The sequence below is a fragment of the Nesoenas mayeri genome, assembly GCF_963082525.1.
Source record: "Nesoenas mayeri genome assembly, chromosome: 2".
NCBI classification, from domain to species: domain Eukaryota; kingdom Metazoa; phylum Chordata; class Aves; order Columbiformes; family Columbidae; genus Nesoenas; species Nesoenas mayeri.
In genome coordinates this window covers 32119174-32138134 of record NC_137543.1, presented here as the reverse complement: position 1 = coordinate 32138134, position 18961 = coordinate 32119174, and the positions used below count along the sequence as shown (strand labels likewise).

Sequence of the window (18961 nt, the reverse complement as noted above, 5' to 3'; positions counted from 1 at the left end):
TGCTGCTTGTTTGGTAAATTGTTCCTTTTGGTCCTTGATGCATTTTATATAGACGTAAGGAAACCAGCTACTTTTTCCATACTGTTCTGTTCACCTGCAGCTTCTAAGGAGGTTTTATAAATTGCAGTAGGTGTGTAAATAGATTGCTTTTGTATGATGTTATAATGTAGTTACTCAGAAGATCAGAAAATTCAAAGCCGTTTCCAGAGCACGAAGGTGGAACACAGCCTTCTGCAAAGTCCTTTGTTTCAAACACTGGTCCTTTGTTTCCACTTCTTGGACTTCAGCAGCTTGGTTTAGCCGTTTCTGCTCATTCCATCTCCAGGAAGAAGACATGGTAGCTTTCCATCAGAATTCTGGCATAAAGTGTTCAATATAAGCGAGCAGAGTTACTCGAAGAATGCACATAGAATGCAAAGATACTAAGTAATGCCACTTAGGAAAAAAAGCAGGATTTGCCTGGAATCACCTGGAAATTATTTTTTCAAATTTATTCCAGCAGGATCGAAGGCTAGATGTATTTTCTTTCAGTTCACAAAATTCTTGGTTACATTTCTTTTTGGACTGTTCACCTGTTTCTGTATCTTCTTTATTATGTGTATTTAGCTGTGTGCAAACCTGAAAAAGAACCGTTTGTATTGTTAATTGAGAAGTGCTTATTCTTATCATATAGACATCTTTTAAAACAAACTGATTCCATTACATCTCAATAAATAATAGAGATATCTTACATGGTAATTAAGCCAGAAAGCTGGGCTACTCATGAAATGTGCTGTGGCAGAACACAGCCTGTGTCATTCTGATGCCCTCACTCTAAGTACAGCCCTGACTGCCCCCTGCCCACGGAACTGGGAGAATGTGGCTTTAACACAGAGCAAATGTGGGTGGCCGAAACCAGTGAACATGTACATCCTCTGTCAGTGGTTTAAAATTTATCCTCCATTGTTTGAAGGACTGGAAAAGTAAAGTCAATTAAATCATGAGCCAAACCTCAAAAGATACGAATACATGTGTGGTACCTTGAGGCTGGTGGAACAGAACAGTCCTGTTCCCAGAGGTTGGTGCTGTGGCCTGGTGTTCCCGATCCCACTCGGAGACAAGATGATTGTAGTTCTTGTCCATATTCAATGACTGTTCATGGTTTTTACCAAATTACTTTAATTGGTCTTTAAATAAAACCAGGCATCCAGGAGGTTAGGCGTTTCAAGGGTGACACACTTTGAGTTCTATGACATAACTGGGACACTGTTCATGGTAAGGCAAACGTTGGATTCACCACAGGTGGCTAAGCAAAATACAGACACCAACATTACTGTGAAGATCTGGTCCTAGATTATAAGAGTTTCTCCATTTCAAGGAAAAAAATGATGAGTTAAATGCAGCCTTCAATCTAACTATGTAAGCCAATCATAAAGAATTATATCCTGTGGTGCCTGTGGGGAGGCTTTTTGATGTTGGTCAATATTTTTGTGTTCAGTACGTAACTATGATCCACACTTAAAAGAATGTTCTTCCTTTGCTATGGTAGTCTCTAAATCATTGCACTAGATTTGAGTGACATATCAAAGAGCAGATTTTGCCGATGACTACAAATGCAAATATTTTCATATTTAACTGTTCTTGTTGAGTTTGAGATATGGTAGTTAAAATAAAGATCAAGGATCAAAGGGTTAAGGAAAAAAGAGGAACAACTAATTATTTGTTGAAACAAATTTAAACATTGATGCTAGGGTAGAATTCCAGTAGGAAGTAAAAGATATGCTTTGATACACTAGAGAAGTTCAAGGCCTTCTTTGCACAAGTGTGGTCTTTGTCTCTCACAGGAGAATGAATTAAAGTATCTCAGTATTGAAACAGGGCATACATTTTTATTATAGACTTCATAATCATTGACTTAGTCTTTGCAATGGGCTTAAAGTCTTTTAACAAAACATACGCTATGCAGAGCAAAATTCATCATGCATTTAATGTGTGCACGATAGTTGCACCTTTGAGAGGTAAATATAAATGTCTGCACTGAAAGGCCCTAAGGAATGAGCCACCTACTTCCAATAAACTGTAAACCATCATTGCTACTCACCTTTTCTTTTTTATGTCTTTCACATTTGCACTGTAGGACCTGTAATGTCCCACATGAGACTAGTGCTGCTTTCCATCTGAAGTCTTTGCTGATTTTTTGCTTATGAAAGAATCTGAGCATGTTGCATGCCATACTCTGTAGTGATTCTATTTCCTGTAAAGAGAGCAGGAAAAATATGTCCTGAAAAGTCTATGTACCATTCATACATTATAATGTTGGTTTGTTTTTAAGAAAAAGCTCCATCAGTTAACATTAGTTTATTTTCCTTTCATAGTGTCAGTCTTTTCCAATAAAACATGACCAATCTGACCTACCTGCCATCTATTCAAAATGTTTAAAGTATCCGTTTGTAGTAGTAGTAGTAGTGGTAGTAGTAGTAGTAGTAGTAATAATAATAATAATAATAATAATAATAATAATAATAATAATGTAGGGGTGTTAAGGAGAAATTGTAGCCAAAACAAAATCGCCTGATGTAGTTAGGAGAACAGCGAATGATGTTTGGAGTTGGTCCTTTTATCAAGTGGTGACAAAATTTGCAGCAGCAGCTGAAAATTGTGCTTTCCATCATTTGAGATCTGCCCAAACTATTACTTCTAAAGCATTCAGTTCTGAAGTGAAAAGCTTAGCTAATATGTTTTCTGTTGAAAAATTAAAACAGATGTTGGGAAATACTTATGTTTATTTCCATTGGCAAAATCAAATAAGTTTTATGTACTATTTTGGGTAAAAATATAAAATAATCTTTATAGTAGGGAAGAATAAAGCACTTAAGCACTTCTTAGATATGGAATTGCTTAATATTTTAATTTTAAAAATATCAACATATTTGACAAATTGTATTATTCCAAATTCAAAATAGTAACAACCCTGAATATCATGATTTGACTATTAAAAGACAATTTTATTCTCTATCACAATAGATTGGACTGTACAAAGAACCCAGTTGAGTTTGTTTTCTCTAAAGTAAATATTGAGAAGTTAGATTTTACCTGAGTATCATTGCAGAAAAACATTTTGGTATTTTCATGTTTTTTATTCTTGCAGCACCTGTCACGATACTCTGCAGACATATTTACCTGTAAAATATAATATGTTTAATCATGGAAGTACTTTTAATCAAGTGAGCCAAGTTTCTCACTAACAGCTGATTATGTCAACAATAAATTGTTCTGTAGGATCTCCTGAGGTATAGCAGGGTTGGTGTAAAATTCTGAGAATCATTTTGGTTGGAAAGGACATTTAAGATCATTGAGCCCAACACTGCCAAGTCCACTACTAAACTATGTCCCTAAGCACCGTGTCTACACATCTTTTAAACACCTCCAGGGATGGTGACTCAACCACTTTCCTGGGCTTGTTCCAATGCTTGACAACCCTTTCCGGGAAGACATTTTTCCCAATATCCAATCTAAACCTCCCCTGGGACAACTCGAGGCCATTTTCTCTCATCCTATTGCTTGTTACTTGGGAGAAGAGACCAACACCCTCCATGCTACAACCTCCTTTCAGGTAGTTGCAGACAGTGATAAGGTCTCCCTGGCCTCCTCTCCTTCAAGCTCAACAGCCTCAGTTCCCTCAGTGACTCCTCATAAGACTTGCACTCCAGACCCTTCACCAGGTTTGTTGCTCTTCTTTGGACACACCCCAGCACCTGAATGTCCAGATATGATTTCTAAAGGTATTCACAGGATCACACAGAATCACAGAATGGTTAAGGTTGAAAGGGACCTCTGGAGGTCATCTGGTCTAAACCTCTGCTCAATCAAGCAGGGCCAGTTCAGAAGTTCAGATGGCTTTTAAATATCTCCAAGGATGGACACTCCACAACGTCACTGGCCAACCTGTGTCAGTGCTCAGTCATCCTCACAGTGAAAAACTGTTTCCCGATGTTCAGAGGGAAACTCTTGCGTTTCAGTTTGTGCCCATTGCCTCCAGTCCTGTCACCGGGCACCACTGAGGAGATCCTAGCTCTGCCCTCTTTGTAACCTCCCTTCAGGTGTTTATAGACATTGATGAGATTCCCCTGAGACTTTTCTTCTTCAGGCTGAACAGTCCCAGCTCTCTCAGTCTTCCTTGTTTGGATGGATGCTCCAGGGCCTTTATCATCTTCATCATTCTATCATTCTATCATTCTACTTTCATGCTTATCATTAAGATGACAACTGAACTCAACTCAACAAAATTCCTTCCATTTCTTCTTCAGCCTGTATCCAGATAACCTAATACAACCATAAGGGCTTCTAAAAAGGCAGCTCTTGACAATACTATATTAGCTCTCCTCACTTAGAGATGCATGTGAACACATCAGGCAATGTAATTCTTAAAGTTTTTCTGCTTGTACCATAAGAGAATAAAGTTTTGCTGCAGTCACACAGCACCAAGACTTATAAATAAATAAATCATTAGTCACTCTAAAACCTGTATACCTGTGGCTTAATTTGCTAACTCCTAAGGGATTTACCCATTCTCACTGACTTTCTCAGATCATCATTAGTATAACATATAGTAACAGTTTCTGAAGATAGTTTATTGGCTGTGACTAAGGGAAGTCCCAGCTTCAGAAAAGGCATTAGTGAAAATTCAAATTAACTTATGGAGGTCTAGTATATAACCCACTAGTCATCTCCATAACTGCCTCCAAATATCAGGATGAAGAACTGAAAGTTATTTACTCTGGCTCTGTAATTGGAGGAAAGTTCCTAGTGGACAGTTGATATAATCCAAATGGCATTGTCCGTAGTATTTGGTGTTAAGTTATAGTGACAAGAATATACACTATTTTTACAAAGAGCATAAATTAATCTCTCTGAAACTGAGAAAAATAAATACAGGAAAATAAAGAAAATTGCAGAGTAGTCGCTTGTGCATACCTATTCTAGGAAGGAACAGCTTCAGAGTTCACTAGATTGCCATTACTTTCACAAAGATTAGTTGATTAAGGTTTGCTTATTTATTTATTTAGGTAATAGTTTTAGTCCTCATACAGTCTCCTAAGAGACTCTATCAGTGATAATATTTATTACAATAAAAAAAGATAAAGACTTTTCAAATGCATCTGGATGACTGGCATTGCTCTGCTGAAATCCTTGAGGGCACCCTGGGGCACCAAGAGCATCAAGCTGCAGCCTGCAGTCAGGGAGAGGAGAGGCATTGCCACCTCCAGCCCAGGACATCCATCTGGCTTCCCTGGCCCTGCAGCTCCAGCAGAGCTGGGATGTGCCTCGTGGCTCCCCACCACAGGAAGATGGCAGGATCTGCTGCCCAGAGGCAGTTACTCCTGTAATTTCAGGTAGTGAAACCCTAGAACAGGTTGCCTGGAGAGGTGGTAGATGCCCCATCCCTGGAGACCTTCAAGGCCAGGCTGGATGGGGCTCTGAGCAACCTGATCTAGTTGAAGATCATAGTATCACAGTATGTTTGGGATTGGAAGGGACCTCAAAAGATCATCTAGTCCAATCCCCCTGCTGGAGCAGGAACACCTAGGTGAGGTCGCACAGGAACATGTCCAGGTGGGTCTTGAATGTCTCCAGAGAAGGAGACTCCACAACCCCTCTGGGCAGCCTGTTCCAGTGCTCTGTCACCCTCACTGAGAAAAGTTTTTTCTCAAATTTAAGTGGAACCTCTTGTGTTCCAGCTTGATCCCATTACCCCTTGTCCTATCATTGTTTGCCACCGAGAAGAGCCTGGCTCCATCCTCATGACACTCACCCTTTATATATTTATAAGCATTAATAAGGTCACCCCTCAGTCTTCTCCAAACTAAAGAGACTCAGCTCCCTCAGCCCTTCTTCATAAGGGAGGTGCTCCACTCCTTTAACCATCTTTGTTGCCCTACGCTGGACCGTCTCCAGCAGTTCCCTGTCCTTCTTGAACTGAGGGGCACAGAACTGGACACAATATTCTAGATGCGATCTCACCAGGGCAGAGTAGAGGAGAAGGAGAACCTGTCTTGACCTAGTAACCACCCCCCTTCTAATACACCCCAGGATGCCATTGGCCTTCCTGGCTACAAGGGCACAGTGCTGGCTTATGGTCATCCTGCTGTTCACCAGGACCCCAGGTCCCTTTCCCCTGTGCTGCTCTCTAATAGGTCATTCCCCAACTGGTCATCGCAGAGGGGGTGGACTAGATGACCTCTGAAGGTCCCTTCCAAACCAAACTATTCTATGATTCATACTGTTTTCTCTTGTAGGTCAGCTATCTTATAATACCTGTTCACCAACACGTTTTGTTTTGTTTTGTTCTCTACGAAACACTTGTCTTTGTCAGAAATAAGATGACAAAGTAAAGGGGCTGCTTGTCCATTCTAATATGGCCACTAATATTTTCTCCAGCTTTGGTGCCTTGTTCAGAATAAGGTCATTTATCTATGGATAAGTGCCTTTCTCACTTCATGATCTCAGGAAACACAACATAATCAGAATGTTTTTGAAGATCAAATGATCATTTTCTGACCATAAAGTATTTAGTTTACAGATGAGGGCTGATGTGTCTTTGTAGGGAAAAGTTGTAAAACACTGGCATAATGATCTGAAGGATGTTGGTGGATTATAAGTGTGAAGAAATACAGTGGCTCCTGATTTCACCTTTGGAAAAGCACTGTATATCACTCGCATTTCATGCAAATAGGTCTTGATTTAAGACTGCAACAGAATGGTGAGCTCTTGTTTAGTGACAAATGGTCACAAAAATCCCGTTTTCGTAGAAATGCCTCTGGTAACACAATTTTAGAAAGCGCTCTCTGCCATGGAAGTGTTCTTGGCAGATGAATTTAATTATTAATAATTCATGATGAAGAGTTGGAAGGTAGGTTTTGAGCATGGATTTGTAAACTGTTAAGATACTTCTTTGCAAAGCTGTAATAAATCTGGATGATAAAGCCATAATAGAGGAGATTTACAATGGTCAAAGTTATGTTTTTCTACACCGACATCTAGAAAAGTTGATTCTGTGTGGGCTAAACAAGATAAATTAACAAGTAATACACAAAGACACTTATTGTATGAATTTTGTGCCTCTGCATTTATATTCAATGGACAACATAAAACTTTAGTCAAGAAGTTTACAATCAGTAAAAAAAATTACAGGTTGTATAATGCTTTCTTCTCTTGTTAAGGAAATGTAACAGAAGTAGTCATTAAATTACTTCAGGAAAGAGTACTCTTTAATGTAATATTATACTATTTAGGGCCTAATGGTTCATGTGTCTAACTACATGGTGTGCAGGCAAAAATAACTGTATCACAGTATTCGTACATGCAAATAGGCAGCATCCACAGATTTCAGAGATTTTAAAGAGACTGAATTGTTGCAAGCCCTCAAATAAAGCCACCATTCCAGGATAATGTCTGATTTAAAACTGGTCTTTTATTGTGTGTTAACATTGGAGCTTTTTTTTTTTTAATTACTATTTCCTATAATCTAAAAATGATCAACATTTTTAGAAAGCCCAAGAGCTATTACCTACCAGCTCATTGATGTCGTAGCTTAGTATATTCTCATACTTCACACGGATTTCAGTTGTTTTATTTCCCATTGCACAACTAGATGAATTCACTGGAGACAGAACAAGGAGCAGTGGCACAACCCAAAAGATAGATCTGAAAAAAGCTGGATTACAACAAAAGCGGTTAAGTACATATTAAATGCCATAGAGTGTTAACCAATGTATTCTGCAATGTGTTTACATATTTTAAAAGAGATCTTTATACAACCAAATGACTTGCGCCTTGAGGGAAGGATTCAGATCCAGATTAAGACACTATTTGGGTGTCTAAACTCCCTCATACTCAAGGATGATTTAGCCAGCATGGTTAATAGCCTACAGCTATTGAGCTGACCAGGTATTTGGTGTCTACTTGGGCTGAATTCATCTCCAGGCTTCACCGCAAGCACTGACGAGGTCTCTCTATTGACCATAATTGGTTCATAATCATCTAATACACGTGCAGACAATTAAGTGTCTTAGTCAGGTATCTGTAGACACTGAAGTGTCTTAATCTGCAGCTGAATCCCATCCTAATTACCAATTTTTCTTATGACAGAAAAAAATCTACAAATGCCCATGAATACATCTTTACATCAAAAGCGTGTTTAAACATATTTTTGGGCTGACCAAATAGACAAATCCATACCAGTGGCCGTAACATCAGTTAAGGCGGCAATACACCCTATCTGCAAGATTTCAGCAGTCTTTTGGAGGAAATCTCACTGCCCCTCACTTTATTTTTCCCTTTAGTGGACCATCTTGCTTTGCTCAGCCCCCTGATCTGCTGTCCTTGTATGACTTCCAGGAAAATATGAGTTCTGTGAGGATGGACAGAGGAGCCTGAAGGGACTGACAGGATAACTAGAGGCTGCAGGTGACTGGCCTGATACTGGGAACAAGGGAGACTGGGTACAGAACGATATCAGGATTAGAAAGCTCATAACCGGACTCTGGCCTACAGCTAGACTGGCTAGGATGATGCTTAAATTGAAAGTTTTCTAAAACAACAACAACAACAAAAACAGAGCTAGAAATTTAGTTTGGAAGATTAACAAAGATCACAGCAGGTTCCCAGACTGGTATAAGCTGTTTCTACCCATCTCTGTTACTCAGTAAGAACAACAACTGCATACAGAGTAATTGGGGTTGCAGCGGGAAGGGCAGAAGGGATGCCCTGACCCCAGCTGCTATTTTCCATCTTCTCCATTGAGGATGAGAGCATTGCCTACAGCCAATCCAACACTTGGACGTGGGTGTCTCTGGACTTGGAATCACTAGTAAATCCCAGCTGCAGAGAGAAATCTTGAATAACTAAGAAGAAAGCCATGGAACTTGACCATAATCTTTACTACACCACCCAACCTCCATGATGCAAGAACTGCTGTCACACACATCTGCCCTTCATAGAAACACAGTCCCTCGCAGCCCTTCCCAGCTGACTCCCACCACACACTGCTGCTTCAAAGCAGAATGCAAAACACTTTTTCTGACTATTAAAGCCTTTCTTTCTGATAGATTCCTTGTGAACACACTGTTATGCACACCTCTGTCCTAGAAACAGGACTGGACTTTTTTACCTGTACAAGCTGAATTCCAAAATTATCCCTGTGGCAAACTGCCTGATAAACTATAATGGGAAATTCGATGGCCTGGAAACCAAATTTTCTAACCTCTTCTTATACTGACCAACAGAGGTCTATTCATATGTCAAAAAAATCTAGCCTGGAAAGCTACATGGATCTTAAATGGATCCTACGTGTAATAAATATAAAAACTAGCTAAGACAAATATATAATGATTTTCAAGCTCCAAAAGGATAACTGAACTCCACAGAGCTTTATTTTTGTAGACCTCTATGCTAACTATATCTATGCCAAGCGAATTATCAATTTGTAGGACTGAGATTTAATATTTTAAAAGAAGTGTACAAAAAATGCAAGAAGTCAATTACAACACATTTTTCTAATATACCATTGCACCTCTTGGTTCCAGTGGAAAAAGAAAAAAGAAAAAAAAAGAAAAAGAACTGCAATGCTTGTTTCCAAGTAACAGTGATACAAGTGACTTGTATATGCTGCTTCCAAGTTATGCTTCAAAAGACACAAATAACGACCTTCTATATTCAAAACAATCTGACAGATTCCATTACTTAAAACTTGGCTTGTCCAGCAACAAGTGGAGATAATAGGTGAAAACTGCAAAGTCACTTATTTTATTTTGATGTTCTCTGTATTATACAGATTATTATTGTGTTTTTTGTTTTTTGTTTTTTGTTTTTTTTTTAATGAGGAAATTACAGAAGCAGAGCAGATGATTCTGAAAGAGATGTTGCATACTCATGACCCGTTGCAGGATCATGATGAAACCTGTTCAGATGTTCCTAAATGAGTCCTTTGGAACACATTAGATGAGTGTCACAAAATGAGGTCCTGGAGCTTTTGACAAAAAATTGAAAGAACTTTTCTTAAAGTTGGGTAACTTCAAAAGAAATGGAATTGACTACGCTAAATATGACCAGCGCTTCAAAAGAATGGGAGTGTGTATTACTGGTAATACCCCATCCTTTTGGTAAACTCCCAAAAACCTCATATCTGGAAAGCCCCAAAAAAATCTCCCAAAAAAAGCCAGGAAGAGGTAGTATTCCACTATTTCCAAACACAAAGAAGCCCCTCTTGTTTTTCTAATTAAAAAACCCCTCTTGTGCATGCAGCCTGCAAGTGGCACTCCAGGCGCGCCCCTGCGTGAGGCGGATTCCCGGCCGGACCCCGCGGCTCCCCTGCAGCAGCTGGCTGCCTGCGGGACCCCCCGCCTACCCCAAATCACTGCATCTCCGCGGACGGCACCCTCTGCCTCGCTGTCCCGGCCGCCCAGCCCGTCTCCGCAGCCCGCAGTCCCCAAGGGGAGCGGTTAATAGCAGGATTTTCCCGCTCTGCAAAGGTGCGGCCAGGCGCTCCGCGGGTCACTCCTGCCGCCCGCCGAGCGAGGAGACGAGGCTGCGCCGGCCCGAGGGCGAAGCATCCCCGGAGCTGCAGAGCGGCACCTGCTCCGGACGCGCCCTGCGGGGCGGCAGGTGCCCGCGGTGCAACGCGGGGCAGCGCCGAGCAATGCAGAGTAATGCTTTCCCGCAGCTCCCCCGCCTCGCACCGCCCCGCTGCCCTCGCCACTCCCGGGGCCTGGTTCCCGGCAGCGGGAGGGATGGGAATCGGGCGCTTTTGCTTTCATTCTAAGGGCAAAAGGAAAAAAAAAAAGAGAAACTGGGAATTTCCCCGACCGTCACCGCGGGTTTAAAAGGGCACCGGGCGGCACCCCGCCGCCACAGCAGGAGAAGCGGCGGGGCCGGGAACGCGGAGACAGCGGAGCCGGTAAGGAACCAGCGCGGCTGGGGGTGCGGAGAGCCGCGGCGGAGCCGGAGCCCAGCCCAGCCCGGGCGCAGGTGGCGCGGGGCGTCCCGCGCGGCTCTGGACGCCGACCCTGCGGAGCGGCGCGGTGCGCAGTGCGTGCTCCTTACCATGGAACATGGTCCGCGGGGGGGGTTGGCAGGGAGCTGCGCCGGCGGCTCCGCGGTCATGGTGGTGGCGCCCTCTCGCCCATGGTGTCCGCAGGCGGCGGAGCGCCGCGCATGGGGGCGAGAGGAGCTGGGGCGGCCGGGCGGGATTCAGCAGCACCCCGCCGCCCGCCTGCCCTGGGGGGGCGCGGCGCTGTCAGAGGCGGCTGCGGGACGGCAGGGCTTGGCTTTTCCCATGGGGCTTCCGCCGCCGGCAGGTAGTTTCACTTTCTGCTCCGCCGACGGCCGCGGTGCTCCCCGCAGCGGCGCCGGGCTCCGCGGCCTCAGTGAGGCGAAGCGAGCGCGGGCGGCCGGCCGGGCGCCCCCCTCCGCCGCGGGAGAGGCTCGGCGGGCGTCCCGGGCCGAGCGGAGAAGAGCGGCGGCGGGCAGCGGCTGGGACCGGGGCGCACTCAGGGGAGGGCGAGAGTTGCGAGCGCCGTCGGGATCCCCGCGGGCGGCCCGGAGCGGCTGTGGCGGGGCCGTGCTGTGCCGGCGGGGGTTACATAGAGCCCCGGCTACACGCCCAGTACCGTGTGCGCGGCCAGGGAGGGAAGGATGGACCTTGGCAGCGCGCGTGGAAAGAGCCGCTCATCCGCGGGGACGAAGTCCTTAAAAAAATTAAAAAAGGGTGGAATTAAAAAAAAAAAAAAGACACACGTGTTCTGGAGTCGCTCTTTTGGAGGAAAGAGACTTGGTTTGTGAGCTGCTCCGCAGTGCCCTATCGCTCGCTCAGTTGTCCCTGAGTGCGTCCCGGGAGGCGGGACTGCCAAGAGGGCTCCGTTTCTGGTCGAGGGTTACCCCAGGATGCTGGCACCAGACCAAAGGAGCAAGGTGGATAGCTTACTGCAGACCTCGCCCATCCACCCCTCCCCCAGTAGCTCATCTTGAGAAATCTGAGAGGGTTAACAAGAGAAGATGGATGGCTCAGGAGGGTGTTTAAGTGTAGAGGAAGTTCAAGTTCTAAAAGACATAACTGTAGCCAGATTTTTATTTTTTTATTTTTATTTTTATTTTTTTTTTTGGTAAATTGAGAATGCGAAAGTTTATGCTTTGGTGAAAAGGCTTGGAATAAAATAAGGTATGAAATGTCTTTGAAGCAGCCCCTTGACATCCCCTCCTGCCTAATGTACTTTTTGAATGATGAGTTCTACATCACTTTTTCTGCTCTGCAGCAGCACAGAGAGCTGATTCCCTAGCCCCTCTCCCTTCTTGTAAGGGATGAATACTGGAATGTGAATATCAAGGAGCAAATACACAGACTTGGCAAAGGAGTAAACTGCTCAGGATGTTTTCCTCCTGTTCTCTCATCCTGGAATTGTGCCACTTCATTCACACGGGAGGAGGTACTTAGCCCTCTTTACTTGCCTCTGGACTACACTGTGCTTTGGATTTGGTATATATTTCTCAGGAGTTTTTATTTGGAAAAAAATTGAATCAATCCTCTTCAGAAGTAATCTGATAAGATTCAAGAGTGAGGGTGTTTTCCACCCGTTCAGCTTTGAGAAGGTTGACTTTTCTAACAATTTCACATCACTACTATACTGTTTGGGCAAGGGACAGTGATCAATATCAACACAGCTTTATACAAAGAGCAGGCACCTGCCTTTGCTTGTTCTCTTAATGTGTGCTGGGCTGGATGTGAGGGATGGCTCAGATCTTGAACTTGGACAAGGATTTTGCCTCACAAATAGCTACATCATCTGGTTCTTAAATGTTTCTTGAGTTGTCACCCGTATTTTCATTTGTTGTCTTCTCTTCACTCTTCCTCCAAACATTGTCTGAAAACACCCCTCTGTGAATATTTGAATTTTCTGGTGTGTGCAGGTCAGAGAATGCCATGGAACTCTTCTTTTTTAGGGGAAGTGTACCTAGTGTAATGCAAGCAAATTTATGACCAGCTGTTTCTAGCGTCCGGCACTTAGAAACTAGCGCTTTCAAAACTCGGAGGCTTAGAAAAAGCTGCATTATAAATTGCCAGTCATGCAAAAACATATCCACGAGATCAATTTTCCTTCTAGGCAAGTACTGGTTCTGATTTCTTGTGATAATACATGTGCACTCACAAAATCAGGTATTTTATACAGATGCTAGTAAATTGTCAGGGTGTAAAATATAAGGCAAGATGCCTCTAGCTGCTTTGATTATGGTAGTTTTCTGTCCATCTGAACCATCATAAAGACAGATTATCGTTTCAATTTCAGTTTTAAAAAATAGTAGGGTTCATGGCGGAAGTCAGGGTAGTAGCCTTACTCATTAATGGGAATGTGATTCTGAAAGGTGGTGCTTGAGTGTCAATAGTTTTGCTCTTTTCTTTGTAGTGGCAGGGTCTTGTCGGCTGTTTTTAAGAAGAGGAAGAGTCTGTCTGTTGAATGTATGTGAAACTTTTGCTTTAGTCAAAGCGACAAATAGATGCTGTGATCTGTACGTTGGCCTTAATCATGTATTTAGATCTCAATCAATTTGTATTATGTGACCTAACCTTGGACCGTGGCATACACATACAATATAGATGTCATTTAATGTATTCATGTGTGGAGGGTGTTTAAATATGCAAAGTTTGACAGTAACTTTTATATTCTGGATCATTAGATGCCCTTCATTTTTGAAGTATGTCCTTTAGTGATTTAATAATGATTTTTTTTCTGAAAAGCTTACCTGCAGAAAGATCAAGTGCAAGTCTTCAGAGGACTATGTTCAGCAGACACAATTGCCTATTTTTTAAAGAAAGAACAGAAACCAACCAGTTGAAATTTTAAAATAAATAATTTAAGACTGATTCTATGAATATCACCTTAATAGCCCATTTTAATCAAGAACTGATGAAAGGAGTCTTGAAGGTATAAATGTTTAGTCTGAGACTTAGCTAATCTAAAGGACTGACACGGGTTTGCCCATTTTGAGAAATGCAGTTGGTGCCGAACTGTAAATAGCAAGCTCTCCCTCTGGAGTTGAATTAAGCCGTGGTTTGACTGTGGCTGTGGGTAAAAGCTTCACGGAAGGAACAAAACTGAAACATTTCTGCAGAATTTCTCAGGCATTAAGTGTCCCACTTCTTTTTAATACCTTGACAATTTATAGGGTTGTCTGTTTTTACAAGAGATATGTTAGCTTTGCTATGTAAATAATTTGAGTAGGTAAAATTAAAAACAAGCAGCCTCTTGAAAGAAGTTGTCTAATGCTGAGCATTAGTGCAAATATATGCAGTTTTCTCTTTCACGTTGCTTTCAAAAATGATTTTTAAAACTGTAAAAGAAGGTATTGCAAATTGCATAGCTAACAGCTGAAAGGCACCAGTAATTTTATCTGCTCATGGATGAACATATTCAATGATCCCGTTCAGTACATTTTCCGAGGACAGTTTATCTAAATTAGTTCAAATTTAAAGATCCATTGTCTCCTGACTTCGTCAAATTTATTCCTAGGAAAGTAGCTATTTTGGCATTACATATTAATCTCTGCCAGGATACCAGTATTCCTGGGTAGCTACTTGATTGCAAAGCACATGATTTCTTGTTAAGATTCAGTTCTCAAAAGACTAAGTACTTCTGGGAATGTCGCCGTCTTTCTGCAGCTGTTACTTGTCAGCTTGAAAAGACATTTTGCTTATGGCTTTAGATTTTACCATCAATTGCTTGCAAATATACAGTACCAGTAGTGAATGATCGTATTATTGGATAAAATTAGTTGAAAAGTTATAAATTTTTTATTTTATTTTTGGAGTAAAATGTATGTGTTGCAGTCGTCACAAACTGATGTAACTCAGAAAAGTGTGGCCACTGTTATTAATGTTGTTATTTTTAAGAATAAATGCGTTGGGTACTTAAATTACTCTTATCTAACTATGGTGGGTGGGGACAAGGAGAAACATATTCCCTCCTACCCACCCTCCAAAAAAATCCAAAACCATAAGAGGATCCCTGTTTAACTGGGATTTGGAGTTAAGTTTATTGTGCACCCAAAACTCGATACTCAGGTCTGGGAAGTTCTAATCTTCTGTTGTATTTAAGCAAGGCCAAAAGACCTAATTTTGTCATTGCACCAGACCACCCGTTTTGTTGCTGCTACTTTTTCTACACACATTTGCCCTGTCATTGGGGCGTGTGCTGAAAAAAACATGAACAGACTGATGAAGTGGTTTTTAATGCAGAATTACAGAATTATATCTTACATTCACTCAAATGTTAAGTATGTATCTCGTGTGTGTGTGTGTGTGTGTGAGAGAGAGAGAATTCAAGCTAATTTTCCCAACTGAGGTTCGGGAAGAAAAAAGATGGTTTTGGAAAACCATTAAGATAAGAACTGTGGGAGCATGGGAAGCTCACAGGAAATTTTTGTTGTCAAGCTGTGGAAAAACTTATTCCTTCAATAGAAAGTGGTAATTCTTTTACCTTCCTGTCTTGTACTACAGGAAGATGCCAATAAAGATTTTATCACAGTAACATGCCCCATAAAGGGATTTTGATAAACGATCCCTGGGAAGGGAGAGTTTCCGAAGAGCAGCACTACCGCTGTTGAGGAGATGGTGTAAGGCGGTAGTAGTGGGAATCAGGATCCTCACTCCTGGCTGCCAGGAGCACTGCCCACATTCCCAGCCATCCATCCATCCCAGAGCTTGGTCTCTAAGTCCAGCTTTGCCCGTGCTGGTCTGACAGTATGAGGAGGCCGGTACCTCTTCGGGCTTCCAGCCTGCGGGTTATGATGCTCAACCCAAGGAGCAAGAAACATCCCCCTGCCAGCACCTTCTGGGCTCTCACTGCCCCTCCTGTTACAGCTCTTCTTCTTGATGATGAATTATTGTATTTGAGGGTTGATTGCAGATAGGAAGTGGGGTGTTAGTTCAGCACACAGAGGAGAAGGCTCAATTTCAGAAATGCACATCTATCTTTAAATGAGGCAGAGCAGCCTCCACAATTTCTCCAAGAGCTTTGGTCCCCACTCACCCAGTGGTGGGTCAGACAGCAGGCAGGCATGGGGATCACTGGGCATTGAGCGCAGGATACAGCCCTCCGCCTCTTCCTCCCAGCGATGCTGCAGGCCAGGCATTGGGCAGATGCCTGTAGAAGGGCCATGGGACACGACAACTATTCCTGGTTCCATTTGTTGGTGGCCGGGGTGTGCCCGCAACCCAGCCCTTATTGTGCCCGAGAGTCACATCAGCTGCTTGCCTCAGCTCCGTGGCAATGAGAGGCTTCAGCAGGGTTCTCCACTGCACCGAGTGGTGGCTTTTGAGCTGGTTGTTGTCTGATTTGGTGCCTCAGATGAGGTTCTTGTGTGTGGGAGACATGAATATTTCATCCGGGAGAAATTATGAAAATCCTGCATCTGCTTTAGTGAGCCACAGAAAAAAGAAGGTCTGGGGGGGGGGGGGGGGTCTGTCAGTTTATTTATTTTTGCTTTTCCTACTTTAAAAAGTACTGTTTCAGGGAGCAGGGGGGAGATTTGGTGGCAGCAATGGTCTTTGCAGATATTCGCCCGTATTGAAATTATGAAAATTTCATTGCATTTTAGGGTCTTGGAGGGTCATTTGGTTTTGGTCTTGTGCTTTTGAGAGTTTTTTTTCCAAAATTATAATCGATTACATTTTATGATTTGTGTGGACCTATGTGTCTTTTAGTGGTGGCTCTTTTTTTTTACAAAGTTACAAATACAAGTACAAAAAGGAGTTTGTTGAACTTTTCTTTTTAATTTTCTCTCCTCTCCTTCATTGCCCATTATTTATCTTCAGAAAATGTGGTTGGTGAATAACAGCCACAGCAAATTGTCCCTGAAATATTACTCCACTTTTTTGTTTTCTTTTTTCTATTTTATCTTTTAATTTTTATTTATTAATTTATTTATTTTAAGACAACTGGGACTCTTCCTTCTGGTTTTAAAAGCAGGCAGAGGTTCACCCTGGAAAGTGACAGCAACTTTGGTGGATTAAAGGTTCAGGTGTCTTACTAAATTCATTGAAAGACCTTTCTTTTTCAATCTGAAAGTTTTTGGTTTTGTTTGTTTGATTTGGTTTTTGTTTTTTTGTAAAATCCCTTCTCTGAAAAAATCCTTGTTTTATGAAAGGATATTCTGTGTCTTTCATGCATAAAAGAGTTGGCTAATTTCTCCAAGTGTGAAAACAAAATTGAATGTGATGAATTCTGTGAACTTCAGGGTTTTTAAATTTTGTTAACCATGTCTTCCCAGTCTTGACAACTTTTACTTGGCTTTTTCGGTCCAGCAATGTGTCTAAATCTATGCACTTTAAAAAGTCTTATGAATCTTATGAAATGCACTCCGAACTACTAAGGAGCGGCACTTATTACATGGTAGCAAACTATCTTGAAGAGGAAGACTGTTCCTAAAATTGATTTTTAAAAAAATCAATTGATACAAAGAAAGTGTTTAAAACAGAGATCATGTGTTTTAAATGTGGACTTCGTGGGCCTAATCCTGCAAGCATGTGCCTGATTAGCCTTGATTTCAGCACTCCTAACTTACAGGCTTCTTTTTAAGCAAAAGATTCGTCAGCAGATTTGAAGCTCTGCTGAAAATAAAGCATCTCCACATTGAGGTTTTGTGTTATTTCTGATATTTATTTTGCTGCTGTGTGGAGTTACACTAAAATAATTTGAAACACATCTCTGTCTTTAAAGATCCCCATGAAAAATGTGCCTTTCTCTCTTGTTTGCGGTGAGTGTGAGATGTGTGCCTGATTAGAGCCGGGAAGGAGAGAGGGTTTAGAAGAAAGCAAAATTACCAATAGAATACAGTGTGCTAATGCAATTTACCCAATAAATGTCACTTGGCAAATTAAAACAGTTTATGCATTATGAGACTTTAATTTGCTTTTTTACAGAGAAAGTATGCTTAAATATTACATTAATACGTAGCAAATGTGTTTTATAGGAACAGTGTACAGGCACTGTGTGTTTTGTTTTATCGTAACCATTTTAAAGGGCTGGCTTTGAAGCAATCAATGGATACGTGTGCTTGTTCTGTGGTGTTTGAGCCTTTCGGAGTCTTTGATTTATGTTGCCTCCTTCAGCAGAGGTAACAATACTGGCTCTTGAAGATGGCAAGTGACCTGAGACGAAAATGTGTGAAGACTCATAAATTTTTTCCAACCTACAAAAATAGATCAAATAACAATGTAAACTCTAAAACTAAAAGGAAGAAATGAGTGAGTGGTCAATAGTAACTTTTTTACTGTTTTAAATTACATTCAGAAATTGTTCTCAAAATTTTCAAGTCACATTTTTAAAAATGATGGTGAAGGACCAAAGAGAGGCATAGTTGTCCAGACTCTCTTTTCCTTGCACCATAATTATTACTGGCTAATTAATCAGTCATTAATAAGCTGTTGTGATTTCAGGAACTTATTCTAGAATACCCCGCTTTGCATTGAAGATCCGAGCCTCTTTCAAGGTAGATTCCTATTAAAAAGACATCTAATTTTGAAGGATCAACAGCAATGGCAGATGGAGCTAATGAAGGTTAGTAAATCAATAGAAAAACTTTCCTGACTCAGCAGTTTGTATCCTCTTCCTCTCAAGAAGTATTGAAGAAATGTACTGTACATCTCTTATTTCTTAGCCCTGGCTTATTTGCTTGATTTCTGGGCCATCCTGTTATGGAAGGAAAAATAACTTATTAGTAATTCACAGGCTGTTTCACAGACAGAGTTCCATTTTGCCACCTGTTTTATTTGATGTGTTTTTATATGGGTACTGAGAAGCTGTGGCATTTTCAGTGTGTGTCACACCCAATGTTGTCTGTTATCTTTTCTGACCCAGATGATACAATTTAGTGCCTTTTTTCTGTGTATGGTTAAGATTAGGGAACAACTGTGAGCAAGGCAGCTGAAGATGTT

The 18961-nt window shown here is 41.7% G+C and overlaps 1 protein-coding gene across 1 annotated transcript; it reads right to left on the bottom strand.

Annotated features, from left to right (window-relative positions):
- Positions 1 to 465: 465 nt before the first annotated feature.
- IL7 (interleukin 7) lies at positions 466 to 9911 on the bottom strand (the record flags this gene model as incomplete). The annotated part of the gene is made up of 5 exons (XM_080364123.1): positions 466 to 618; positions 2081 to 2233; positions 3073 to 3159; positions 7551 to 7693; positions 9908 to 9911. 5 exons carry the CDS (start codon positions 9909 to 9911, stop codon positions 466 to 468), a joined length of 540 nt encoding a protein of 179 aa, XP_080220249.1.
- Positions 9912 to 18961: the final 9050 nt, after the last annotated feature.